The sequence below is a fragment of the Diachasma alloeum genome, unplaced genomic scaffold (assembly GCF_001412515.2).
Source record: "Diachasma alloeum isolate Michigan unplaced genomic scaffold, Dall2.0 Dall_scaffold_00371, whole genome shotgun sequence".
In the NCBI taxonomy this organism is placed as follows: Eukaryota; Metazoa; Arthropoda; class Insecta; order Hymenoptera; family Braconidae; genus Diachasma; species Diachasma alloeum.
In genome coordinates, this window is record NW_021680510.1 from 1,314,543 (window position 1) to 1,342,270 (window position 27,728).

General features: G+C 37.3%; 1 protein-coding gene across 4 annotated transcripts in view; it reads right to left on the reverse strand.

The window, feature by feature from the left end:
• Nucleotides 1–27,728, reverse strand: part of LOC107041670 (LIM/homeobox protein Lhx5) — a 55,055-nt gene that overhangs the window by 12,587 nt on the left and 14,740 nt on the right. For 3 of the 4 annotated variants that reach the window (XM_015262318.1, XM_015262317.1, XM_015262316.1), the window contains exons 3-6: nucleotides 14,029–14,261; nucleotides 9,837–10,058; nucleotides 4,040–4,281; nucleotides 798–1,086 (exon numbers count right to left, since the gene is read on the reverse strand). In XM_015262318.1, the coding sequence (XP_015117804.1) occupies nucleotides 798–1,086; nucleotides 4,040–4,281; nucleotides 9,837–10,058; nucleotides 14,029–14,261 (986 nt within the window). The remainder of the gene's footprint in view (nucleotides 1–797; nucleotides 1,087–4,039; nucleotides 4,282–9,836; nucleotides 10,059–14,028; nucleotides 14,262–27,728) is intronic. The other variant, XM_015262319.1, reaches the window with a different exon arrangement.

Sequence of the window (27,728 nt, forward strand, 5' to 3'; positions counted from 1 at the left end):
CGAGATTATTCCGCCATTGAATGGTTTAGAAGCTCATCACCAACAGTTCCCAAACTGTTTTCCTCCATTGAAAATGTCTGATAAGGAATTTCCCTTGAAGATCAAGTCCTTACTAAAGAGTTTACATTCCAAGAAATTCCCTGATGGGCTTAAACACACTTTCTCCGCGCTCTAAAACAGTATCAATCAATTCGTCTCATCCTACTTTGATTGTTTATATCAAATATTAATTGGAAGTCACTATATTAACCTTCTAATGCCAATCAGCCATGAGACGCCACAAGAAGCGCCGGAGAAGGGAGCACGCGCTCATCGGAACAATCTCATCGGCATCAGAGGGTTAATCATTTAAAATGGAGAAAATGAAGTGTGAAAAGAATTAGCATAATTCTGCGACCGTTGAACAGAACTACAATATTATTCTGCGCTGATAGTTGTGATAATGATGAATGATTGAAACTTGTTCAATGACTGGTAATTGGTCTATGTTGATTATTTATAATGATTAAAACCTGTTCTGTATCGAAATATTGTTCTGTTTCACGTTAAAAATTGTGCAAATTATGGTTTTATGTAGAGGAAAGTATTATCTAGAGAAAATTACCCGTGGCGAAGGGACCTTTGTAGTTTCACCGAATAATGCAAAAGAAATTTTCTGATTGCAATTTTTTTATCACAAAATGCAAGATTTAAAGTTGCTCTCTTTATGTTTTTAGTATTGAAAATATGATTTTTTCGTGAAGAAAACGAATTCAGTCCGTGGTGTTTACAAAATTTAATTGTCTTGATGAACTTACCAGGGTTTCCTGGGCCAGGAAACGGTGGTCCATGCGGATGTGGTGGTGGATGCGCTCCGAAAAACTCATGGTGAAAGGCAACTGGACCACCATAAGGGAAGTCAGCGAATTTCTCGCCAGGGAAGTACGGAAAACCCGGTGGTGGTCCATCTTCGCCTCCCAACGCCCCGTGATTTAGGTTGAGCGGAAAGCCCCTCATTTTTCTCGAGCCATTGAAGAAAGGACTTCTACCCATTGTCGTTAATTGCTTCAGCCTACGCTCTTTACTTCTTTTGTTTTGAAACCAAACCTGGGAACAAGACAACAACAAAAACCTTCTTTAATGTCAAAAATTTTTAAAAATCGAACCCCACAGGATTCTCAAACCTCCTCTATTTTTCAACATTCATTTGAAACTTCTAGCTACATGTGTATGGGTCGAGGGGCTGGTCACTCCTCAACCGAGTGACTCAGTGATTTCCAGAATCAGATGATTTTCTGTGATTTTCTGTTGATTCCTGTGATTTCGCGAATGATTTTTGTGATTTCTCAATCAACATTAGAAATCATGATTTCTTTGGATTTCTTGTGATTTCCACGATTTCTAGTAGATTCCAATCATTTCTTGATTTCAAGAAATCACTGGAGAAATCATGATTTCGGGACCAGAGTGAGGCATCTGTCGATAGTGGTAGTTTTCTACATGACGTTACAATACGTAAAGATGTCAAAAACTTCATAGCGTCGCATTTCGGGATTAGTTAATTTCGAACGCACCGATACCATAATAAAAATTGTAGAATTAAAATGGCAAAAACAATTTCGATTTTACACTTATCGATGATTTCGAATGATTTCGGAAATCACTTCATTTCTTCATGATTTCTATTGATTTCCGATGATTTCCTGAAATCTATAGAAATCACTACCGAAAATGGAAATCACTTGATTTTCAGTGATTTCTTCCTTGATTTCCAGTCGAGTGGTCCAGTGATTTCCTAAGTGACTAACCCCTCGGTATGAGTACCACTCCCGCGTTCATATCAACTGATCTGAGGCACCTTGTTTTCAAACGGAGGTTTCTGAAATAGTATGTTTCGATACGAGTGAGACCAAATTTTCAGCTCCAGTTCAGTGATTGGCAGAACTCGGCTTTCCGAGTGGAAATTTCGGTCAGGTCCTGATCAAGTCCGGATCAGGTAAGACCTGCCCACGGATCCGGTTTTGATGAAGTTAACGGATCAAGACTTGATCAAACATGTAACGCCCCTGACCAATCCGGATTTGATCAGAGCGAATTGATCTGAACTTAATTAAGCCAAGTGCATACGAACCGGATGATCTGTCCACCGGTATCAATAATAATTATCCACGATGATTAATTCAAAACAAAAGATAATTTACTTGTTTCGCTGTCAATCGCCCCTTTTAATGAATTCCTAACGCAATTGCCGCTGAAAAAACGTTATTATTTTTACCGATGGAGGGGATCGAATCGGGGACCCTACGATTACTAATCCTATGCCCTAACCACTAGACTATTTTTGTCTTTTTAAACATGTTTATTTAGCCAAAGTTTATAATTGCAGAGTGTGTCAATAATGTTGGTCTTAGTGTCTACGGGATAAACATGATGAAACGTAGATAAAATGGATATAAATTCATAACGGAGAATACATACGGCTTCACACGCTTCGCTTCTCAACAATGTGGTTTTGTTTTTTAAAATAATTTTTAGTTTTGTGATAATTGGCAGGTACTATGATGCGCCTGTGGCGTTTTTTGTAGTTTAGTGTGACCAGGAATTGGCCAGTAAACCACTAGACTATCGCCCTACTACTGTCAAGGAGACTTCATATTGCCTACATGACTCAGTATTCGTTAACTTTGGAATTATTTATGATTTTGAAAATTTTCCCGTATGTTCCGAAGATTAATATTTATTCAATTAATTTTTATTTACATCATCAATTGATAATAAAGGTGATGGTAATAACAATAACACTGATAAATGGAAACTTGGTGCATTCACGATAAGTTGTGTATAACTTTGATGACACTTTTACTATATATTGGTGATACTGTATATATTCCCCCCCTTCCGCCACATTTGATACTAAAAAGTCGAATTTTGCAGAAGGATTATTAAAATTGAGATTAGGTGGACTGGATCCGAATCAGATCAAACTCCATTCAGGCAGCCTGAGCTCAGGGTGACATCATGCCTACCTGATCCCCATACACTGATAGAATGATTCATTTATTCCAAACGAGATTCGTTAACTAATAACGAATGGTAGAGTTGAATATGACCAAATGAATGTTCGTTAATAATTAACGAATGGTTCACTTGAATGGCGAAAGTCAAGTCAAACAAGGTTCCTCAAATATACATTCGTTAACTATTAACGACTGAACATTTGGTGAGACCGAATAGACCCTAACCTCCAACCAAAATCCATTCGTTAACAATAACTAATCTGTTCTATCAGTGTACAGTGGGATCTCCGTAACTGCTCACCTACGTAAGTGCACGCTGTCCCACCACACGAGGGGAAGTGTTCCCCCACCACTACAATTCCCCTTTATGCTCGTTCTCTCTCTAACCTCTTCCGCTCTCTATGTACAATGCGCGAGGACTGTGCGCAATATTATTCTGTTTGCCCGGTACTTCGCTGTGTGTGGTTATCCATGAAACTACACGCATCTCTTTCTAACTCAGCGCTCTCGCTCTTTCGCTGGCGAAGAAGGGTCCTTTCATAAGTGCAAATTCCGAGAACCCAAACCCCGGGAGGTGTGCAGTTATGGAGGTTCCACTGTAATTCGAAGCGGACGGACCTCAGTCTATAAGATCAGGCCCACCTAATTCAAATTTGATCAGAACAATTGTAAGTGGACTGTTCATCAAAATAATTACCAAAATAATTACAGGCGGGCGGACGGATTTCAGGCGGGTGGTAACCGCAGAAATAAGAGACCTATGCAAAAGAACGTGTTACATGCGGAGAAAAAAGTTGTGGAAAAAATACCTTGGAAATTACGTAAAAATTACGTTGTTTAGTGTAATTGCGATGCATCGCTACTAATTCACAGAAATCACTATTCTTCGCGTAAATTTTTAGGCAATGATGCTCGAAATCACCAAAATAATTTTTTTCCAAGTCACTGAAATCATTCGAAACCGACTTCATTTCGAATTCATGGTGTCACTCAATTATGGACTACGTAGCCCCTCGGTTGAATGTTTTTTTTATTAACTATACCTGTATCACTCTCATTGGCAGACCAGTCTCCTTGGCCAGTTGTTCCCTAATATGTCTTGTAGGTTTCGGCGTCGCCGAGAACGCAGTCTTGAGTATCTCCAATTGTTTCGCCTTAATAGTAGTCCTGGGCCCCCGCCTCTTAGAGCCAGCACCCCCGTCACCACTACCACCCCCCGCCCCACCATCAGGACTCTTGTTCTCCGTCTGACTGTCCCTCGTCTCAGGATCACCATCCAATGAACCTATAAGAATCCATCACAATTTTTCGTTCAAATTTCTGCGTAATAATTCCGCAATTTTCAAATATCATTCGATACATCAATAAGCGGAAGATTTGAATTTCAATTAATAAACGAGTATTATACAAGAAAGGGGGGAAAGATAAACTCTTCAATTTCTTGAGAATTGCCCATCCAATTTCTTTAGCGATAAAATTTTTTTGGGTGTTAAGTTCAATCGACTTTTCATTAGAATGTACCGGCAATTCCCTTGCATGGTGACCAGTCTAGGATTAAATTGTATGTGATGTTTAATTTTCACGATGCGTTTGAAAATTCAAGCTTTTATTGAAAAATCAATGATTGTTTGACATGAAAAACCGAATTTCCTTGAATTTTCAAGATGAATGAGAAATTTACTTAATACTTCCATTTCAAGTTGAATTCAACCTCACAACATCGAAAATTGAGATGACGCTGTGAGTGAAAATTTAAGAAATTTCTAACCGTGTATAATTATTTATAGAATCATTTTGACTACAACATTCTGGTTGTTCCATCATCATTGAACTAGCAAACTTCAGAGAGGCCTGGACATTCCACTCGTATATTAGTTGATCTCAAAAAAATTTTCAATTACTGCATATGTGTGAAGCATCAAAAAATAATTCTAACGATATGCAAATTTCGTCTGACTCTTAAGCTGCACAAACAGTTAGACAGCAGGTATATCCCAAGGGCTCTCGAGTGATTATGTATATGTATCCGTTACCCATCGACGCGCAGACAATCCTAGGGGGGTCGCATGCGCCCCACCACATCCCCGGAAGCTAGTGATATAAGTTACCCCTCGTGCCAAGGATTATTACCAGAAGAGTGGATACCCCAAACCAATGGGGCAACATCACGATAATCTACCGAAATTTCTATCTCAAAAGCACAGGGTGGTCTTAACCGCGGGGACAAAAAAAAATGTTTGGACAGTGTCACACCGCACAGAGCACAACCCTCGCCCGCACTGATGCCCCAAAAGTTTTATCGTGTACAAAAGCAGAGGCGAGTGGATGGGAACACCATTGTCATCAGTAGCTCCACTCTTTTTCTTTTTTGCTTTGTTTTGTTCTCCTCTGTTCTGTTCTGTTGGCTTCTCTCTTTCCTTTGAGCATTGATAAAAGAGCAGGGGCCGGTATGGGTAACAGGGTACTGAGGCGTAAGATGGAGTTTTGGGTATCATGCATCGGTGGAGTTGAGTGCGAATCATGTTTGTTGATTTTAGGTTTTGGAGCGTGAGCCATTGGGTCCAGTCTTTTGATGATTGCGGGAACTACACGGCGAGAAAATTATCCCTAAAAAGTACCCCATTTTTTCATTAATTTCGGGAAGAAACTAAATGACAATTGAAGTTATATCCTTCAACGAAAAAAAATGTAACCAAAAAATGATACTTTATTTTAAAATTTCAAAGGTCAAAGATTTTCAAAAGATTTTATTGGAATAAATGAAAACTGAAATCCTTAAATTGAGAATTTTGGAAGTTTCAATTTGAGAATTTGACCACCAAAAAACAGTACTGATTCAAGTCGACGACGACTTGATTCTCGTTGATTTTCGGCTTGATTCAAGCCGAATGACTCGGACTACGCCCATCCAGATTCCGGGTCTGATGAGTCGAAAAGTGGTTTCTTTCAAGAAGAAATGAGTCAAGCCGACATCGGTTTGAATCAAACCGAAAAATCGACTTGAATCAAGCTGAAAAATCGACTTGACTCAAGCTGAAAAATATACGTGAATCAAACCGAAAAATCAACTTCAATCAAGCCGAAAAATCGACTTGAATCATGCCGAAGTCGACCTGAATCAAGTTGAAAAATCGACTTGAATCAGACCGATATTGCGGTTTGAATCTGTCCGAGGCCGACTTGATTCGTACCGTCAATTCGCCATGAAATAAGTCGATTCCCCGCATGATTCCGTCCGACTTGATTCAGACGAATTTTTCCGTTTGATTCAGGACGACTTTTTGTGGGTGAAATTTCAATTTAACCTTCTTGAATGTCTCAAGTTCAAACTTTCGAATGTCTCAATTTGAGACTTTCATAGACTCAAGTTGATATATTTGAATGCCTCAAGTTAAGACTTGCGGAAATGAAGTTGAAATTTTCCTTCATCACTCCATTGTTCGCGTTGGACTTATGACTGTTGTTGGTCACGTCGTTAGCGCCGCGCCGCACAGCAATAATCGACATGATGATAAATTTGAAATATGTAGGAAAAATCAGAAAAAAATCAACACAAAGTTTATTTGAAAGTCTTAACTTGAAACTGTTGAAAGTCTCAATTTGAGACTTGGAAGTCTTAATTTGGGACTTTTGGAAGGCTCGATTTGAGACTTCACAAAGTCTCAACTTGATACTTTTGAAAGTCTCAATTTGAAACGTTGTTCGGAAGGATGATGGGGAAAATAGTCAGCGTTAATACCCCAAGACTTTCAAAATTATCGGATATTTCCCGAATGTTTTGTTGCGTAGCAACGAGAGGGATCAGTTTTGCAGATTAAAATCCCGAGCGCACAGCGCAAGGGATTTAACTGCAAAAATGATCCCGATCGTTGATATGCAGAAAAACGTGAGGGAAATAGCCGATGAATTTTGAAGGTCGAGGGGTATTCTTTTTTTTTTTTTTATATTCCAGCCCTTTCTGCCCTCTGATTGGCTAATCGGCCCTATCCAACCCTATGCATGCGACTGTAGATTTTACACTGCACCGCATTCGCACTCCCATAGAACATAGAAGTAGCATGGGAAACCATAGAAAATCCATGCCGGTACAGGCGGTCACTATATTAGCGACCTCCCGCTCGCCGGAGCCTCCGGTTGAAAAAATCGGTTCCACGGGGAATCGAACTCACAACCTTTCGCACACTAGGCTCGCACCTATCCGCTTCGGCCACCGACGTCGGTGTCGAGGGGTATTCGGAGGACAATTTCTTCAATTCTGGTTTTGGCCGATCAGGGTGCAGTGTTCGGGGTTACGGGACACATTTCACCAAAATGTGAGGAATATCTGTCAAATTCGTAGAAAACAATTGACAGGCTACAGGGAAATTATCAGTGTGAAACGCGTCATGTGACCCCGAATACTGCACTCTGATTGGTCAAAATCAGAATTGAGGAAATTGTCGACATAATTCTCTTTGACTGAACCACTGGATATCGAATTCCGCAATTCTATTGGTTTGAAGGGTGATGGGAGAAATAATCGGGAAAATTTTTACAGACTTTTAACACTAACACAATTTCTTCTTGGACTAAAGAATTTTCTCACTGAATACTGAGGAAAAAATCCCTAAAATTTAGAGTCGAAAAATCAATGGATCTTATGGTAATTTGATTGGAAAGAGCATCTTATTTAAGAGGTAATGGACCCCTTGTATCTGTGTGGGATTCTGAATTATGTTTCCCTATAATTGTTCATTTTTATCAATGAACAAACTTCAGGCACTGCACGATTAATAGTAATAAAATGCTTGAAGTTGTTTGCTTTTATAGTACTTCGGCGCACAAGGTCACAAATTTCGTGATCAACGAATGTGAAGTTTATAGACCGAGCCAAAGGCAAGGTCTGTACTGGCGTTCGTTGAAAACGAAGTTGATGCCCGAGCGGTCCATATAATATTTTATATTACTCCATACAGAAGTCGAGTTTAAAGCACGCTGCGTGAAGCGCAGCGTGCGATAACCTGACATATTGTGCGGAGCGATGAAAGAAATTAATAATTGTGCACACGACGATTGCAGAATTCAGTACATCCAGGGGGTCCATTGCCACTTAAAATAAGAGACAAAACACTTTAATTTTTAGAATATGTCACTTGTTCAATTTTAGAACCGCGAGTTCTTAAAAATGACAAATATTACTCCAAGAACTAAAACTTTGTTTTCTATTTTGAAATTTTCCTATTTGGTTCAATAATATTATTTTAATTAATCTGTCATGAGAATTGCACAACATTCTTTCTCATTGCAAATGATTTTTTAGTTTGACATTGACTACTTCTGCTTCCTAGTACTGAAGTATTTGACGTGAACAAAATAAAATGATAATTACAGTAACAATAATCAATGTGATTACTTACTTATACACGGATTCTTGTGGGAATTGCGGTAAACACAACAATATATGATCTATCTTTTGATTATTGATCACTTGAATACAGAATCTGGATGGATTGAAGCAAAATGCATAATCTAAAGACCAGTACGAATGTCCCGTTTGAATTTTCAAACAGTGTGATGATTTATTTGTATGGACTAGACCCGTCAATTTACTATTCTTTTTTAATCAAAACTAAATTATCGGATCAGCATTTACTTAGAAAATCTGTCTTAAGACTTAGTGACGTTTCGAGCTTAAGGTATTTATGGCGGGGTGGGCATCTAGGAGGTGAGATGGAGGGAAATCTATTGTTCATTCGCAGAAAGCCAATTACTGAATAAAAACAAATATTTCAATTACAAATTTTCCATCTATTTCAAGCATTTTTGTGTTCGAAATATTTTTTTAATAACTTTTCTATTCTTTTCCCACATATTTCACGCCTTCTTCTATTTTTCTAGCTTGTCTTTTCGATACTTGGAAAATAATTAATATGGATAGAAAGTAGATATTTCTACGTTCCGTTCTGTAAAATTTCGCAATCGTTGGGGAAAAATTAAAGAATGACTTGTTGTCCCCACAGTGTGTCATCAGAGGGGTGGTTAATTTGTACGGAACAAATTGTAAAATTTACGTGGCAATCCGTACAATTTCAGTTCCGACTCACGTTTTTTTATTGAATTTTACTTCGCTCGCGGATTACGTTTCGAAACGTAGTTGCTACGTTTTTTTTCTGGTAGTTTTTATTGAATTTTTCTCTCCGCGTATATGAATAATGTAAAATAACCAAAAATTAGGAACAACGTACACGGAGAGAAATATTCAAGTAAAATTACGGAACATTTCACGTAATCCGCAAGCGAGAATCGTGTTCAATGAATTTCTATAGGAATATGTATAAGAGAATAAATCTGAAACGTTCAGTAAATTTTCGGGTCTGTCCCGAAAAAATACGAAAAAGTCACGTAATTGTTCTGGAAGTTGTAAAATCTAACAGAAACTTCAAGACTTAGTATGCCTCAGAACATGAAAATTCTTGGATGTTTAAGAATTTTTACGAAAAGTTTCAGAAAAATTACGGAACATGCATGTTGCTAAAATCTCCCCCTCACGGTGACTCATGGCTAGCCGTGAGGCGTCGGACGGATGAGTAATTTTTACGGAACAGATCGTAGAATTTACGTAACGATTGACACTTTTTATTGAATTTTACTTCGTTCCCAGATTACGTTTCAAAACGTAATTTTTACGTCTTTTTTCTGGTAATTTTTATTGAATATTTCTCTCCGTGTATATATCCAAGGACAGTGTAAATAATTTTATAATAAATTGAGCACTTTAAACAATAGAAAAGTAAATAGAAAAAACTTAATCTCACTTAAAATAGCATATTCTCCCATAGAAAGTTGTCTTTCTTCTCTTACCTTGATCCTCCGAGTCCTCCTGCTTGCACGAGTCACTCCCCAGGGGTAGATCACCACCGTGAACCACCGATTGATCACTAGCACTGCCTGGGCCAACGCCGTGGCCCCCTAAATGTCCACCACCACCTGCATGATGATGATGATGTCCACTACCATCATCGTCCTCATCCTCCGATCCGGACCCCATCAGCGAATCTCCACCTGTCGGCAGAATCGGCGATTCTTTTACGAATCATCGAAAGGTTTTTCAAAGGTTAAAACTCTATTTTTTTGTCCATCAATAAAATAAGAACTATTGGATTTTTTGTAATAAAAAAAATGGGGAATAATGACGTTTGGCGCCTGGTCGGCACGTTCTTTTCGGTGGAGTTGCCTTGTGGTTTATTCCCTGCGGTTGCCTGGCGGCATGCGACAAAAGGAAACCCACTGCGTAACGTAACGACCCCTTCGTGGTTGAAAAAAAAAAAGAAAAAACCCCACGAGTGACCCGAGAGAGCCGAAAAAAATGTAGGAATAAAAAATGAAGATGGAGAAAGGTGAGGAGGAGAATGAGAGGCGCTCGCTCGAACGCTTCCCCCTTTTTCGTATAAGGGCAGTGTTGGTACAATCATATGCAGTGTTTTCACAGCTTGTTCACCCGTCGGCTGCGTTTCACCCTGCATACAAACTTTGATTCGAGATACTCGGTGGGATAACAAGGGTGAGATATTTTTATGACGCGTTAAACCATGAGTTTTTTTTTATTTCAATTCACCCGTTGGAGAATAACATTACTAGGTTTGGTGAAGTTAATTGTTGACTTGACATTTACATGTAGAATTATTTCTGTGAATTCTTCTGTTGCGATAATCTTTTTGTTGTAAAATTGAAATGATAATTATTTGCAGGGAGAAACAAGCGGGGTTGTGAGCCTATTCGACAGAAGCGATATGACCGTTACTTTAGGCGTTGTTACACGGAGAAAAAAATACCGGAAAAATTAGTGTGCTGGCACGGTAAAATGGGTTCAATAATTTTTCGCGGTAAATCCGAGAAAAATTCCTGTAGCGCGCAGTAAAAAATTTACCGTGCAAGTACAGTAATTTTTCTGGTATTTTTCTCTTCGTGTAGTCTTTTTTGTCTTTCTCTGCCAATTCCATTGGTAATAAGCTTCCGAGTGGATCTGCAGCAATGACTTTAGGATAAATTTTGCCTTGAAAATCGTTGCCAAAAAACCATTCTTGGAAAATTGGTCCTCGGCAAACTGTTTCTCTTTTTTATGACGCTGTTTTCATCGTCATTTCATCAGATATTACATCATATAAAATAGAAAAGAACATAAATTTTGAATATATGACTAGGGGCTACGCCCCCTGTTCGCTCCGCTCGCCAACCCCCATATAACGCCATATGAGCCCCATGACCCTTATCATTCCAGGATTTTCACCAAAAATCCTGAACAAATTACACTGTTAAAAATTTGGGTCTAAATTTTCCGTACCAAACTCCGGAAATTTTTATCGTGTTCAAGTTCCACTAAATATTCAGGAAATCTTGTCATGGAAAACTTGAAATTTCGTGGAAAAATCAAACAGAACTGTAAATTTTCGCTGCATTCTTTCCTGAAAATGACTAGAAAACGAGGAAATTCTGGTAAATATATTCTTGAATTTTTAAAACAGTGACACTGAATGCGATTTAGGGGGAAAAATCATGAAATTTCAGATTTCACTGAAAATTCAATGTAATTTCACACTGAATATTCATATTAGATTTTAAATTCAAATAAATTAAAGAATTCTCGTCTTTATGCCGCTTAAAATTCTGGAATTTTACTGAATTTTTAGTGAAACCTGAAATTTGATAATTTTCTTTCCCTTGAAACGCATTCAGTGTCACTGTCCTGAAAATTGGTAGTCAACTGCCCATGGAATTTCATTTTTTATTCTAACAGTGTATAATTACTTAGAAAAATCGTCGTGCAGCACTAGAAATTCGATTTTGCAGCATCATAATACAGCACTTTGCGTTCAAGAAAATTTCATGGACATGTTGGAAAAATTATGGTGCTGCACAACAATTTATGTGCTGCAAAATAAATTTTTTATGGTGTTGGCACATGATTTTTTTTAGGAATTTCGTTCTCGTTTAGAATAGTCGTTTCTGTGGAAGAAAGAAAGGTAGTGATTCAGAATCACCCAATAATTCCTAACGAATGGATCCTCTGATTATAATTTTGCTCGTAAATAAAATCCTGAAAATTCTCTATTGACAGTAAACTCATAAAAAACACACCAAGGTATCTCCTGTGCCACAACTTTTGTTGAAAGTAATATACGACTGAAAATATAGCAATTTCAAACTTTCATATCTTTTGAGTTTTGGTGATAAAATTTAGACGTTAGTGTTTATGGACGGTAATTACTTTTTAGCAGCCGATCTTTCCAATGTCGTCATTTTCAATCCTCCATGTCATCCTATTCTTAAACATGAAAGATCGTTTTCGGATGAAGAGAAAAGGTTCTGAATTCTGGAACCTTTAGTTGTCATTATTCATCCAGATAAGAACATACATCTCTGTATTATAAAAATCTTAATCAACTTCTGGTGATGAAAACTTGGTATTCCAAATTAAGATTCCAAAATTAAGGATCCCAAATGAAGAGTCGGAAACTAAGGGCAACAAGGGTCTTAAAATAAAATTACGAGGGTCACAAGAAACACGAGAGTCATATGGGGTTTTTTTGGGGGTCATAAAAGGTTATATGGGGGTCATATGAGAGCCATATGAGGGTCATATGGGGGTGAAAAATGAGAAGTTTAGAATGGTTGTACCTCACTATGAAAGGCGTTGGTTAGAATACGATAGTTATATGAAATGCTCATCTGAAACTGTTCAGAGCGTGATGTTTTGCTTTTTTTTCATTTGTCAGGTGAACCGAGTCTGTTGGAAATGACTACCACTGATATCAGTTATCCAACACCTGTCAAGAATATACAATCGAAACATACCCATGGCGATGAGGGAGCGAAGCCCCACCCCCGAGGTTTGCGAGCGAAGCGAGCAGGGATGAGCGAAGCCCCTATTCTCTAATATTTTGTCATCTACCCCTATTGTAAGGGTCAAAGACCCTTAGTCCAAAAATGAGGGTCACTGGGAAAATCAGCATTGAATAATTGAAAATAATAGCAATCAGATCGAGGAACGGTTTTAGATTTTAAGGTCAATTTGAGTACTTAAAAATTTGGACACTCCGGTCTTACGATTCGGATGCATCGTATTTGATCACCATATGAGGGACATGCCGCAGCGTGTCATTTTTCTTTTATTGCCATTGCATGGCTAACCGCAAACATTCACAAAAAAAAATTTGACTTTTCCGATTGAAATGTCTAAGAGAGATACTATTTGTCTCTTAGACAGAAATGGCTAAGAGATTACTATCTATTGAAAATATTTTTTTTTGTTATGAAATTTTTTCTCTACTTCCACTGAAAACTCATAAATTCCTTTCAATTTTGCCTAAAATTTGAAATTTCGATTCTTTTCTAATAACATGGGCTTATTTCATCAACTACTATCAATGTATACATAAAATTTGCAAAAGAAAAATATATTGATCAGCTCTCAGACTAAGCAAAATTAAAGCCTAATAATAGAGTTGAGTCGGTCTAATAACTCTCCAAAGCTCTAAAATCCGTGCGTAAAAAAACTCCTAAAACACAATTTGATAGTCTAGTTCACAGGTAGAGTTAACAAGTTAAATTCTCTCCCCATAATTCTCTCCATAAATAAAATCCTAGAAATCAAAATTGTCAGCCAGCCCATAAAAAAAACCTCAATAATTCCACCTGACATCTTACAATGTATATTTCCACCTGTTCTCCGGATTTATAATTTACAACGCCTCGTAAATTCGTCAGAGCATCCAATAAACCTCACAAATGTCCACAGTTTGATATTCAAAGGAAAATACGAAAAAAAAAATATCCACAAAAAGGCTAAACAACACTAGTGAACCAAAACGCGATGAAAAAAAGAGGGAATTCTGAAGAAAAAAAATTCTCGCGAGTCAGTGAAGCGTTTTCTAATCCTCGAGCCATCAAAAAGCGAGCGAGAAGAAGGGTGGGGGAGGGTTATGTAGGCAAAAGGCTTGACTCTTGAAAACGTGGCGTATCGTTTCCACTTGGATACGCCCGACGGTCGACTTACCGTGATGTCCATGAGCGTGATGGGCGTCCGGCAGGGGCTTTCCCGACAGGTAGTCATTCTTGCAGACAAACTTGTTGTCATCCAGTACGTAGAGCTCCTCACCAGTGCTCAGCTGTTTTCTACATACCAGGCAGGTGAAACAGTTGAGGTGGAAAACCTTGTCACGTGCTTTTCTCACTAAATCTTGGGGGCTTATGCCTTGCATACAACCACTGCATTTTGTGCCGTATCTCCTGGAAGAAGCAGATGGAAAACAAAATTATCATGTGTATTTTTTATCATTATTGGACTAGCTGTAGCCAGGCGTTGTCCGGAGATTCCCTTTCCACAAATGTCATTTTGTTTTGAAAATTTTCTGGAGAAACTCGTCAATTCTCTCAAGAACCCGAAATTTGCATGTTTGGCACAAAAAAATTATTTTTTGACAAGTTTTAAAAAGCTATTTTTATCCCACAAGACTTGTTTGAGAACTCGATCGTTTTTCTGTCAGTGTACTATTGGGATTTATCCCTTCAAGCCTAGAACCTGCTATAATTATAAGTGACCCCAAGCCGGGGACAGCAACAAGTTCGAGGAGAGATGACGAGATACCTTTTTGTGAGGTGAGAACATTTTCTAAAAAGAGATCAGTATCATTCATTAGTGAGATAATTTGACAATTAGAAAGGATTCCTAGGGAGAGTTACGCGAGGATGATCTGTGATGCATGAAGAGTGTAGATAGGGACGATTTATATTTTGCTACAAGTATTTGAGGTACTGATGAAAGATTGTATGTTTCAAAAATTGACTATTTATTCTACTCAAAGCTGGGGAATTTGCCAGAGCAAAAAGCTACAACATGTAACTTTTCTGGCAGCAGATTTCTTAGGAAATTCTCGTATAATGGTGACTCAAAAATTTCTGTCCACACGGAGAGAAATATTCAACAAAAATGACGCATCTTTTCCGTAATTCCCGAGCGAAATGTAGTTATTGGAAATTTTACGGAGCCGTCACGGAATGTTTCCAGAGCGTTCCGTAATTTTTACCTGAATCTTCTGTGAAAAATTACGATACTGTCACTTAAATTTTCTGAGTCGATTCCGTAATCGGTGAGCGAACTGTGAGTTCCGTAATTTTTACTGAATATTTCTCTCCGTGCAAGTGCCAAATTTTCTGCCAGTTCCAGTTTGTAGGGACGAGTGGGGTAAAAGGGGCTGTATTTTATCAGCAATATCTCTTGAGCAAATGACGCGATTCAGATCATTCGGATTCAGGAATGGCCATCAATCATTGGATTCTTCAATATTAAGAGAATTTGAATCTTACATCAATTGATTAAGGTTCCGATATAATCATCGCAATTTAAAAATAATAAAATAATTTATAATCTAAATTTCCGACTGCAGACGAATTAAGTAATTGATAATATGGGACTGTCAATTGTCCATTGAGTAAATAATACAAAATTTCATAAAACAGGTTTTCCATTAACCAAATAATCGTCTTCTTAACTAAATTATTGATCGATAAAATAATTCGGAATTTAAGTGGTTGTAGTGGTCATGTGGGGAGTGTGTGGCTCCGGCGGTCATCCAAGCTAAGCAGCGTTCAGTCTGCCCAGTACTTGGATGGGTGTCCGCTTAGCCACACCACTGTACCCATTGAGTCAGTGTGACCAATTGACACAGTGGAATCCCTGCATTATCGGCCGGCTGCACGACTGAGGTTTTCCATGGTTTCCCTGGCAATCCAACCCGAATGGGGTGCAGTTGGGCATGAAGTAAATCGGCCCATGATAAAGTAGATAAGGAAGGGAACAAAATGTAAAAACCCGAGAGGGTATACATATGGAACCAAAAATAGATAATTCGGAATTTGAATATTTACTTGATGAGTAATTTAATAATTAAAAATGGTACGGTAATATTAACCAATTGACTAGTTGAAATTTTAACGGTAATTCTAATTTATGATTGTGGCTATCTCTGCTCGGAATGCATTTTGAAACTTGAAAAAATACTTTGAATTTGAAAAATAGAGAAATTCTACTCTGCACCGAGAAAAAAATCCTTATTATGAGATTTCAAAGATCTTAAATTGATATACTTTCAAGTCTCAACTTGAGACTTTCAGAAGGTTTAAAATCAGATTTTCAAGTTTTAAGTTGAGATTTTCGAGTCTTAATTTGAAACTTTCGAATGTCTCAACGGCACTGCTAGAAAAAAAAATGAAATTTCATGGACAGTCGACTACTAATTTTTAGGACATTGACACTGAATGCGATTTAGGGGAAAAAAACATGAAATTTCAGGTTTCACAGAAAATTCAGTAAAATTCCAAAATTATAAACACTATGAAGACGAGAATTCCTTAATTTATTGGAATTTCCAATCAAATATGAATATTCAATGCCAAATTACTTTAAATTTTCAGTGAAATCTAAAATTTTATGATTTTTTTCCCCGTAAATCGCATTCAGTGTTACACGGAGAGAAATTTTTTAGAAAAATTCTAGTGCGAGCACGGGAAAAGAGGTGCAAAGTGACGGCTAGGAAAAAATTCCAATGCTGGCACTAGAAATTTTATTGGGGCAAACGTAAAATTTTCCCCGTATTTCTATTACATTTTCACAGAAATTTTACCACAAATGCCAAGAAATTTTACTTTAATAGCACTAGAATTTTTCACAGCCGGCGAATTGTAATTTTTTCCCGTACTCGTACTAGAAAATTTCTCTCCGTGTACTGTCCTGAAAATTCAAGAATATCCCGAGTGGAAATTTCCCTCAGTTACATTGGGTCTAATCAGTTTTAGGTCCAATACTAGTCAGCATTTATAGATTAGACTTTCGGCTCAGGATCTGATGAGATTCTGAATGGAGTATCGGGATCCAATGTGGCGGAGTGAATTGTAATCCCACTCTGATCAGTGAACTTTCGACTAGATCCGTATCGAATCCGGTACTGCTTAGAAAGATCGGATCCTACAATTTGGATCAGGCGTGGATCCAAACAAGTGTTACATTTCTGATCCAAAACAGATCAAAGTCAGTTTTAAGTGGTCAGTCTCTTATTCTATCCTGATTTGAATTTCCACTCGGGATATTTACCGGAATTTTCTGGCTTTCTATTAATTTTCAAGAAAAAATGGAGCTAAAATTTACAGTTCTCTTTTGATTTTTCCACGAAATTCTGAATTTTCAATGACGAAATTCCTTGAAATTTCAGTGGTAATTAAATTCGATAAAAATTTCCAAAGAGTGTACCGGAAATTTTAGACAAAAATTTTTAACAGTGGAGACATTTGCAAGATTCTACTTGAGAAATTCAAAATGTTTAACTTGAGGAATTCGAAAGTCTTAATTTTCGATTTGCGAAAATCTCACCTTGAGAATTTCAAAATTCAATTTAAGATTTTCGAAAGTCTCAATTTGAGCCCTTCATAAGTCTCAATTGGAGATCGTAAGTCTCAAACTGAAATTTGTATTTTTCGGGTAATGTTCTCGAGTTATTGACGCTCAAAGGCGGTTGATTTTGCCCCACCCTCCCCTTCCCTCGACCTTTCACTAGAAACGACTTCGGAATAGGCAAAAGGTTGCCAATTCCGAAATCGCGCACTCGACAATATGAATTATATGACTTCCCGGAGCTCGAAACATACAGATTCATCAACGCCCAGGATAAATCGCACACCAACTCTCCGCTGCTGACTGAGAGAAACCGAAGAGAAATATTTAATATTTATGTCTGACTGTTGTTGTTAATCAGTTTCTTTCATTACCAAGTGAAGACGTAGGCTCAAGTCTTAATCTAGGCATTACGATAAACTCGAGAGGAATACCAACATCTATCCGTCAAGCTACGTTGCTACTCATCCAACTGTAACATATTTTTTTTCCACAGGGGAGCTCACCGTCAATTGGCAATTGCGCGTCTCAACGAATACAGTACTCCAACGAACCTCTGCATTCTCCGACATTTTTCAAACTTCACGTACCGAATCTCTTCCGATGATAATCATAACGAAAACAAGTGTGACGAACTGATTACCCGCAGCTCGAAATCGAACAAAAATTCGTCTCGCTGATTAAAATACCATAAAACAAATAGAGTGGAAACGCGAGGAGACTCAATGCATGAGGAACAATCGTGAAAGTTTACGTGAAATAAAACTATTGCCGCAAATTTTAATTACAACTTCATTGAACGGTGAGCGATGAATTCAACAAAACCCAATACGACGGGAGAAATAAAAGTGAGAGAAACATTGAGCCACTGAACAATGCAATTTCCACAATGAAAAATGAATTAGCTCTGTGAAATTCAATAAAAGTCGAAGTCTGATGAACGTGAGAATAATTAAAATGTAGATTCATATCGAATAAATTTACCTGTACAGAGAAGTTACTAATTTGAATGAAATGAATAGTTTTATTGGTCATTGGTAAATATTCATTTGCTTCTATGAGGCGAATTCAAAGAGATATTAATTTGCACTTATGAATATATGCTCTTAGTTAAACATCTGGGCTTCATTCATACGGAAAAATCGAAAAAGTTATTGTGTAGGAACAAATAACACGAGATGAATAGTTGCCAAAAACTATGACTATATATACGGAAACCCATTTGAACCTGAGTGGGTAAAGAATTGCTGAATTTCTAGTCTGAGATCCCGGAAATTTTTATCACGTTCAATTTACACTGAAATTTGAGACAATCTTGTCATGGAAAAAACAAATATTCCATTGATTTTCTGTTCGAATGATCTGAAAATCATTAGAATACTTGATTTTTCAATCAAATCAAATATTTAATTCAAATATTCAATTAGTTTTTTACAATCAAATATTCCATTGATTTTTTCTTCAAATAATCTGAAAATCACTAAAATACTTGATTTTTCAGTTCAATAATTCCGTAAAAATTCAGAAAAATCACGACAGTTCAGGGAAAAATGGGAAATTCATGTAATTTCGTTTCTGAATATCTATGTTTCATTGAAAATTCAATCAAGTTGTGAACTTTCCGTCTCACTCGTATTAAAAACTCATGAATTTCCTTGAATTCTGCCTAGCACTTGAAATTTCATATCCATTTTTCCCCTAAATCGGATTCACTGTCACTTCCATGAGAATGACTATCATATGTTCCATGAAATTTTGGAAAGCTTCTAACAGTGTAGGATATAGGTTCATGTTTGGGTTCAAATTTAAAATAAGACTCAGGTTGAAATTTTGATTCGGACTCAACTTGACAATTCTCGACTCTGACTTTGCGTCCAATGTTTCAATTTTTTCCTGATCATTATCTGGCTTCTATTCTAGACTCCATTGGAAGAACTGTCCCTGAAGCAGTCGTAATGATTGATAAGGGATGCTCCCTAAAATTCGAAGGGTTTGTCCAATTAATCCTCCATATCCAACTTACCTTTCAGAAAATTACATTCGAAAATTTTTTTCTTCCAAAAAAAAAAACGGACAATCACAATGATCTATTCTGGTCACAACTCGCCTGCAGGGGCGACAGAACCATACACGGAGAGAAATATTCGGTAAAAATTACGGAACTTCCAACTCGCTCACCGATTACGGGATCGACTCAGAAAATTTAAATGGCGGTATTCCGTGACAGTTCCGTAAAAGTTCCTACAACCACATTTCGCTCCGGAATATTGAATATTTCTCTCCGTGTAGTGGAATTTATTGGTCACTCCATACCTCAAAATTTTTGAAGTGTGGAATTCTGCATCTCAGAAAAATTGAAAGAAAAATAATTGTTCTACAATTTTATCAAAAATTTTTTTTTTTTTTAATGACCGACGGAGTTTTTTTTTAGAATTAGAATATGCGCGGCTGGTCACTTAAAGCGCCCAGAGTCACCTAAATCATACGATCTTTTGTAACATCCGCCTTAGTTTCGGTCAGTCACCGACTGAGTTAGCTCTAGATAAAATTTTGGATGAATTTATCTCAAGAAAGGAGAGAAGAAGAGTCACCTCCAAAATCTGCTATACTAATTAATAAACAAAATACGTGAAAAGTATTACAATGTTGTGAAATAATTGGAGGGAACCAGGGAAAATAAGACCATTTGACCCTCCTGATTGTCCCACCCGTCTATTCCGGTTGACCCTCGCGACCCTTGTGGCCCTTGAAATTCCAAAAAAATTTAGTCTACACCTCAAATTACAGTTTTTGGAATCCGATCTACTAGATCAAAACTTGATCATGCCTACCTGACTAGAACTTGACCAAAACATGCCTGCAGTTTCTGCAATCCGATCCACTGGATGCAAACTTGGTCAGATTCTCATAAAAAATCACCTGATCAGTTGAACCTTAGAAAAACTGGATCAAGGCTTGATCATACTTTAGGTGGGCCTGAAGCATTTTCCACTCGGTCTATAAGATAATAAAAATATCTGAAAAGTATACCACAAATTTCAGCCAAAGTTTTTCAACATTCTCGTTAACGCCTCACGTACGGGGTCGATACATGGTATCGACACATGCGAATGTGAACACTTGTTTTCATAATTGATTATTTCCAAATCTATGAAGAACAACTGGATCAGACAAACAAAATTAGAATACTGTAGCTTTAATTAGCCGGTTTCATAATTTTTCATGCATTAGAAATAATCGAATTTGAGTTGTATTGAGCACACACTACGCTTGGTAACAGAAGGGCCCCGTCCGTGAGGGACTAAATCCTCTCAATCCTAATAAATTTGCAAAGTGTAAAATCCAAATTCCACAAGAAAACAATTTCAGCAAACACCCCACCTCTCAAATTGTTCCCATCAATTACTCATCACCTTCCAGAACTAAAGATCCACCTCACCCAAAAACCCCGAAAAAACCTCTTCTCACTCTAGAAAGAAATCCCATCGGAATTCCAGAAAGAAATATAGACCAGAGGTTCCTCTCTAAAAAAAAAACGGACGTAAAAAAAGGGGTGGGACCTGCGGGCAGCGATTTGCTACGGATTGCCGCGGCTTCTCGTGTCCCGTGGACATGTTTCTCTTCTACGTACGTTGTACTCTCGGGGCCACGTCCATTCCACTGTCCATCGTCTGTCGGCCCCTTGTCCCACGGATAAACAGTTTTACGTTTGTGTATAGCAATCGCGGGGGGCAGGGGAGGGGACTAACATACAAAACACTCACCGTGAAACGCATTTAATGGCTTCGCTTTCCCGCGCACATGTACTCGCGTACTTTTAGTATTTTATGTGGTAGTGGGGGGTATGATTCCGCATGCACAGACGCCCTCAGTATGTTCAGCAGAAAGGAGGAAGTTAAAGTAAAGTCATCGCCGCGGTGATTTTATATTGCTAGCAAAGATTATTATCTTTCTTCCTTTCAGATTCTTTGGATTTGAAAGAAGTGGCGAGCTGTAAAGGCAGAGAGGGGGGAGAGGGGGGATATAAAAGGGGTAGGGAGAAGGGGAAACACGTGTGGGTCGAGGAGTAACACGGAATTAACGTGCCGGACCATCATCTGTCATTCTACAAATCGTTAGGCATTAATGCGCTGATAATTTCGTCGGGGAAATAAATATACTCGATGCCCGAGAGTGTGGTCGTATCAGCTGACTATGCGTTTATAAATCAGGGAATGACAAATCCCGTGGTTAGCCGCAAAACAGTTGGTTCTTTGATTTTTTTAGCGGTTGAGAGAGGATGAAAAAGGTCGTGGGAAGGTTGCGAGGATTTTTTTGAGGTTTTTTGGGGATGGGGGGCTTGTCTTGTGAGATCAATATTTTCGGGTTTTGGGGGGTGATAATTGGAATGCTTTGGAATGAAAGTTATTTGAGGTGTTGATTTTCAGCTAGAAAATTTTAACAGTTAATTGCGCATGCTATAATGAGATGAGATCTCGCTTGAACCTGTTCGCCACCCGCCTGAGTGGAAATTCTGTTCAGGTCTCGATCAGAAACTGATCAAGTCCGATCCGAAATTCTGATCAGGCATGTTACGCCTCTGCCTTGTTTTTCCACTAGGGTTTCCCCGCCTTCCATCATTAGGCATTAATTAAATTTAATTTTTTGAGAGAAAAAATTAGTAACTTCCTAGCCGGGAATCGAACCCGGGACCTCCCATATCGCGTCGGGTGCTCTTACCATCTGAGCTACCAGGACACTTACGAATTTCACTCTCAAATTGACTCATACCCGAGTGGAAATTCTGTTCAGGTCTCGATCAGAAACTGATCAAGTCCGATCCGAAATTCTGATCAGGCATGTTACGCCTCTGCCTTATGTTTTTCCACTAGGGCGATCTCACCCTGTAATCGATCGGGATTCGAACTCCCCACATAGAACAAATAGTATATCTACAGAAATATATGTCACTTATGTCCGCTTATATTGGGCATACTTTTCGGTAAAAAATGCAATATCTGAAATATGTTGGATATATGTGTGTGCATATATGCCACCGAATATATCTAGCATATATCTGATATGCAAGGCGGATATATTCAAGGTATAATTCCGGCAAAATCACTAGACGGAGAAAAAAATGCCAGAAAAATTACTGTGCTTGCACGGTAAAATGGATTCTTTTGGACGGACCCAGAAAAATTACCGTGTCAGCACCGGAAATTTTGTCTCTTTGTCCGTCCAAATGAACTCATTTTACCATGCCAGCATAGTCATTTTTCTGGTATGTTTTTCTCCGTTTATATCTCACTCATAAGTTTTGGCTTATATTTTTTTCTATGCGGGTCGGAACCTGTTGTATGGGAGTTAAGCGCACCGAGTCACTGGTTGATGGCATTTTAATTGGACTTCTCGCTAATTTGTTATCTCATTTACTTTTGAAAATTTTCGGAAATTTAAGAAACAGCTGTATGTGAATACTTAATGCTGTGAATTGGGATTAAATGTAAGGTTAAATTGATCATGAAGTTTCTCATTGCAAACGGGAAATTCAACAAGATCGAGTTTTTCTTCTTGAGGGGGGACCCTTGTTGAAAATAACGATCGATCAACTTTTGATATATCATGGGGGACCTAAAAAGCGAAAAACAATATCGTACCCAACCCATTTTACCCCTTATGTCAGTCGAAAACGTTACTTTTTATGTTTTTGGTTTCAAAATGCTCCTCGCACGACAATTTTTATCGGATTCAAACTTTTTTTCCAAAAGGTTCGATAGATTCCATAGAATAAAATTAAGTATTCTTTTCGATTATCTCAATTAGATCGTAGAAAAGGTTTTTTTTTAGTTTACCTATTTTTTTCCTTTTTTTCATACCATATAAAAATTATTATTCCAAGTAATTGAACATTTAAAAAATATACTATTTCAATGTGTAAAGTGAATTTTGAGTGCGTAAAGCGAAGTTTTACCCACGAGAATTCACTTGACGCACGCTCGTGAACTTTGCGTAATTTGAATTGATTTAATGCCTGAAGGTGGTTAAACAGGATTATCTGGCGAATTTGGAGAGACCATTTCCGTAGTTCCCGTCAGCTTAGTTGGGAGTCTCCCAATGGGAGAGTGCCCGGCGCGTAACTGGGAGACCCGGGTTCAAATCCCGGCTAGGCGGTGAGGGGTTTTTTCTCTCTAAATTCTCATTCTCTTTGAATTTTTATTGTTACTCTGAAAATTTTAATTTTAATTATGAGGTATTCATATAAATTCAACGTGTAGTGAAGTATTTATTCTTGAAGTATCAAGCTTCAACAGCACTTAGCATTACCCAGGGTTCGCGACGGAGACGCAGCTGGTATGAACCCCACAAAGGTCAAAATTTGACCCAGTCACCACTTTCAAGTTATTTACCTAATTGAGTCCGACTCAGTTTTCTTGTTGATTTCAATTTCTGTTGTTGGTAAATGACGAAATAATTCAGTTTCCTCGACGAATTCTTTGGAGCAGTTAAATACTCTCATTACCAAACGACAAATTCTTTGGAGCAGTTAAATACTTTCTCTACATTATAGGTTCCTAGCAGGTAATTAGATAATATAGCAATTCCAATTTTTTTGAGATACCGATCTTGAAGTATTTCGACGTATATTGTGTCGGAAACTGGTTGCTATAAATGAATTTAACCTCTTTGAGCTATCACACCTAGTAACATGGAAAAAATTCAAAATTCAAACATAAAATTCGAATGTTAATTCTCTGAATTTCCTAGGTTCGAAAAGTGCACTTTTCAAACAGATATCACAAAAACACTTTTACGCATTCGTATCGAAATATACTATTTCAACTCTAAAATTGGAACTTTTGAATGTCTTAACTTGAGACTTCCAGAAAGATCAAATAAACATTTGAAAATCTCTAATTGGTCCTTACGAAAGTCACAAGTTAAAACTTCCCAAAGTCTCAATTTAAGATATTTTTTTTAGGGTTTCCAAATAAGGATTTTTTTTTCGGGGTGCAAGTGAGATCGACTGCCAGTGTAACAAGTTGAATGTAGCGCGGCCCCGTTAATTCTGCATTCATCATTAGTACTAGATATTTTACGACAATACATGAGAGGCCCTTTGTAGGACCGACGGAATCCCCCACCGATGCTATCCTTTCATGATTCACCTCCGGAAATTAATCATTACTGGGATAATTGCAAAATGACACAGGTGTAATCCCTCAACTTGACGAACCGATCTAATGCGTATCTCTCAACTCAAAACATCTCCTTCGAAACTGCTAAATAATAAAGTGAAAATTAATTTATTATTTAATGCCCTTAGGGGGTCTATATCCCAGGACTTGATATAGGGCATTTCATGCAGTCATTAATCAAACTTCACTGATACTTGTTTCCTCTGAAACATGTTACTTCACTCGACTCGAAAAAAAACAATCGAATTAGAAATAACCGTAAAAAACGTGGAACCTTGAGAATTATTTACTATTGTGGAGAGTAATCTATACACGGCCTCCTGTTACCGTCATTTTTCACAATTACGGAAGGATTGTAAAGTATTTCCGGGTCTAGTCATTGATTTCTCCAGAAAACTAGTAGAATTTCCAGTAGAAAATGCAACCCAATATTTTTTCCTATTTCATTGTTTTCTGAATTTCAATTCCCAAAGATGCACTGATAGAATGATTCATTTATTCCAAACGAGATTCGTTAACTATTAACGAATGAACATTTGGTGGGACCGAATAGACCCTAACCTCCAACCAAAATCCATTCGTTAACAATAACTAATCCGTTCTATCAGTGTGTTGAATGTCAAAATTTCCTCTCTTTAATACTCTGTTTAAAAAAAGAATGAAATTTCATAAATTAGTTGATTATGTCACTCAAAAAAAAAATTACTTCTGATCAGTAGAAAAAGTACTTCTACCCAGTACCAAGGGGTTTCTAGGGAAAAGGCTAATTTTGTACTTCCCTGAAGTCACAACAGAACTGGATGCAAGTATCATGCGTCAAGTACCCGGTACTTGTCACAAATACTTTCGTTACTCGGGCGAAGTAAAAAGAGTATTTATACTGAATACCTGGCTGGTTCTCTTCAAAAGTACCAACAGAACTCAATATAAGTAGCAATAGTACTCAAATCCAGTACTCATATTTTTTTTAGGAGTTCATTCAAGATTACAAATGAAGATCCAAATGTTGGAACACAAGTGAACACGCAGAAAAATCTGAAAATAAAATACCTGTTTTAAAAGGCTACTCACGTTTTCAAAAACGTAATTTACAATTTTTTCGAATGGGTAAATTACGCTCCTAGATCGTAAACTACGATCAAAATAACGTGAATTATCCTATTTTACTAAAGTTAAAAGAAACGTGAAGTTGTTTTATATCGAAATATCTCGAAACTGCCTGACCCCTAATCCTTAATTCTGATTGGTCAATATGTGACACGAAGTTATTCACAAAAAAAACGCGGCATTTTCAAATTCTTCAGTGATAAATTTTTTGTTCACGTCATATATATATATATTTCACATGTATATATATCATCGGTGAAATTAATAAATTCTGTCCTTTTATGGAGACCGATTATTTCAAAAAATTGAAGATAATTGAAAATGAAAAATTCTTTATAGATTCTTTTACTGTACTTCGCTATTCACTTCAATCATTAGTCGAATTCTCTTTGATTCATTATCAATATTTATAAGGTATTCGTGAGAAAATGAAATTTAATGAATTCCATTTCTTCATTTCAACAAATGAATAGATCAGCGCGTGCGAGAGCGCGCGCATAGATCTTGTGATTCTCAAAATTAGAAATCAATGTGGTTTGGAAAGCACTCATAGAAGCAACAATCTACTGATTTCTTCTTAGAAAATATCTTCTCCTGAATACTTATATCTACAAAAATGCGCAAGAAAGCTCATTTTATCCGTCGATAATATTCGCTTTTCTCAATGAAGTAATCAATTGAAAGTACTGATATAGGTCATAAAAGTACTTGAGAGAAGTTCAAAAATGACTTTTCACCAATATCTTTGGTACTTGGGAAAAATACTAAAAGTACTAGCAGAAATTAGTGGAGCTACTTCCTCTCAGTACTATTTCTACTTGATCGGTAGAGGTGGGACTTCGCTCAAGGATACAAAAAGTCTTTCCAACAAGTATTTTTCGAACTTTTCGCAAGTAAACCTCCCCCAAAAGTACCGTTCGGTACTGGTGAGAAGTACATTTTTCTATGGTCGTAATGATTTTCAGAATAGCGACATTAAATTTTATTTAGTGGGGGGGGGGGAGAGTCAAGAAATTTTAAAATGCACTAAAAGTTCAATAAAATTCGAAGCTTTTGAACAGAAAGATGACGAGAAATCCCTACGCTGACAGCAAAATTTCTTAATACGTAGACCAGCCTTAGCGGAAATTTCGCTCAGCTTGTCTGGGTCTAAATCAGTTTGAAATCCAATACTGGTCAGTATTTATTGACCAGATCACCGGGATAAATTTGCGGTAAAAATTATTATGTACAAATCAGCCCAGAAAACAATTTTTGCCAGTGCCATCTAGAATTTAATAGGGCACCGGCAATTTGTCGACAAATTGTCGACATACTGTCTGCTGGGAGGGATGTGAGATTCCGTCACGCTGTCAAGTCCGTTAAGTCAGGAAAAAAGTACCTTCATGAGACGTTAATTTTTCCCATGTCAGAATGTTGGTCATATACCTCTCACTTTTATTTTGAACAAACTCAACGGCAGATAATTTCTTGCAAACGTAACACGATATCTCAAGAAAAACTATAATCATAACGATCAGAAATCCAGATGTTGAAGAATCCAGGAAAAATGAGGAATTGTTAATTGATTCAAACAGCTATTGTTGCCTTAATCAACAACACCTGAGGATAGAAAAACTCAATAACTTATGAAAATGAAATAAATGAAGGATGTCCAAGTATCTTTTACAGTTTGGTACAGGCCACACTATAGAGATTAAACCATTTTCACTCATCAAATTTGTCAATTAAATTACGTGAGAAAAATTTGAGAAAAATCATGAATATTCACCGTCATTCAAATTACATTTTGCACAGGATTATTATTTTTTCAAACATTTGTTGTTTATAAATAAATAATTGGAATTATTTAAATTTTCCGAAAACTTATTTTTTTACATGAAATCGATTTCTGATAATTTGCATTCTATGAGGAAATTTTTCTCTCAGTGTAGGGGACAATAATGATAAAATGTCAAATTTAGGAATATGAATGTCCACAGTCAAAATGACCTAAATTTTCATGATTTCACTGAATTTCCACAA